We start from the raw sequence: 1,812 nt of genomic DNA, 5'->3' as shown, positions 1-1,812 counted from the left end.
TCGCGACGTAACCCAAAGTCCAACGTCAACGTGGTTGTACCGAACGTTGTAATTTCGGACCCATTTGCCGCGAACAACACATAATCCGATTTCTTCCCGGGGCCACGAATCATGGATCGTGGGTACACGCAAAGGTCGGCTCCTGTATCGACCAGGAATTGCGTTCTAGTCGTCTTGTCGGTCACAAATAGACGGCGCGGCATCGGGCTCAAGTCATCTGCCGTCATCAACGACTGCCCGGTTCGTTTCCCTGCATCGAGTTCCAATTGCACGGTGGAATACATCGATTCGCACTCGCTCCCCAACGCCAATGGTAAAAACATTTACCCTGCCTCTGTTCCGTGCGTCTTTGCGACACGGAGCGTTGACGGGGCTCCCGACGGGCAGGCGATCGGGGGCGATACCGGCGATCGAAACGCGAAGAACGTTCATTCCCAATCAACTCGTGTCGGATCGCCGCAATCTCCTGCTGGAACGACAGGCTGATTTGCGCCATTTTTAAATTTATGAGTGCCTCAAGGTCTTGAGGCGCGTTGCTCGGTGCCGCGGCTGCTGCAGTAGATGCCGACGCCTCCGCTACCTGAGTTCGGGGGCCCATCGTCTCGGCTATCGCATCTGCCAGGTCAGCCACCTTATCCATCTCCGCGTCCTTCTGGGTCGCTAAGATTACCTGCATACTATTAGGCAACCTACCCATCCACAGCGTACGCAAAACACTATCTGACACGTTGTTGCCAGCCAGTCCGCGCAAGTGTCGCAGAAATTGAGACGGCTTCCTGTCTCCAATTTCCTCCGATTCCAGCAAACGTCGCGTTTTTTGCTCTTGCGACGAACTGAGCCTTCGAATGAGTTCCGTTTTTAACCTCTGGTACTGTCCAGTATTTGGCGGGTTCATTATAATGTCGCGGACTTCCGCGGCGTACACAGGATTCAATGCTCCTAACACATACCCGAATTTTGTGGCTTCGGTCGTAATACCCGATGCCTCGAAGCTGCGTTCGACCATCCCAAACCACATTTCTGGGTCCGACGCACAGAATTCGGGCATCCGAACGGCCACTCGCGACACAGATGCTTCCGCGGACGCGCCTCGCGGGTACGACGCACCCTCGTTAGGGGTAGCCATTACTAACTTTACTGTATCTGTTTATCAAAGTACCTTATACACCGTTATTCGTGCGATCACGTCGGGGTCACCAATTGAGGGCTCAGAAAGACTGGACTGAAAAAATATCAACTGTCCTCTGGACCGACTCGGGTCTCTTATTTATATTACGTCCCCCAAAAAGGCCACGCCTGTTTTGGGGGACTCGCTGTCTTCTTTTGCCCCCGCTTAGTTTAGCGGGGGAGACAGCCATCGATGAACCCTCGCTGTAGGGGTGCGCTGGCCGTTCGGCCAGGCAGCGGTACGCGGCCGGCGGCTTTCTCCGCGACCAGGCATGCAGTACATCTGGCAGTGATAAAAAATAGAGAAACAAAGGAATTTCCGGTTCTTGCAAACGTCAAGGACGTTTTCTCTCCGTCGACCCCTTGACATCTGCAAGCGGACAGTTTTATGGTTATTACGGTCGCCGGCCGTGTGCCGCTACAACATGAACAACAACAACAGGGACAACAAGAACAACAACAACAACAGGAACAACAAGAACCACAACGACAAGAACAACAACAACAAGAACAACAAAAACAAGAACTACAAGAACAACAACAAGAACAACAAGAACAACAAGAACAACAAGAGCAACAAGAACAACAAGAGCAACGAGAACAACAAGAGCAACAAGAGCAACAAGAACAACAAGAACAACAAGA

At 52.2% G+C, this 1,812-nt stretch overlaps 1 protein-coding gene across 1 annotated transcript; it reads right to left on the bottom strand.

Moving 5' to 3' along the window:
- Nucleotides 1–428: 428 nt before the first annotated feature.
- On the bottom strand, nucleotides 429–1,018 carry LOC143261097 (uncharacterized). Its single transcript, XM_076527659.1, has 2 exons — nucleotides 581–1,018; nucleotides 429–482 (listed from the first exon to the last, which is right to left on the bottom strand). Exons 1-2 carry the CDS (start codon nucleotides 1,016–1,018, stop codon nucleotides 429–431), a joined length of 492 nt encoding a protein of 163 aa, XP_076383774.1.
- Between the last annotated feature and the right edge of the window lie 794 nt (nucleotides 1,019–1,812).

This window comes from Megalopta genalis, unplaced genomic scaffold (genome assembly GCF_051020955.1).
Source record: "Megalopta genalis isolate 19385.01 unplaced genomic scaffold, iyMegGena1_principal scaffold0035, whole genome shotgun sequence".
NCBI classification, from domain to species: domain Eukaryota; kingdom Metazoa; phylum Arthropoda; class Insecta; order Hymenoptera; family Halictidae; genus Megalopta; species Megalopta genalis.
Note: the sequence above shows the minus strand (reverse complement) of the source record. Positions and strands in the feature narration are given on the sequence as shown.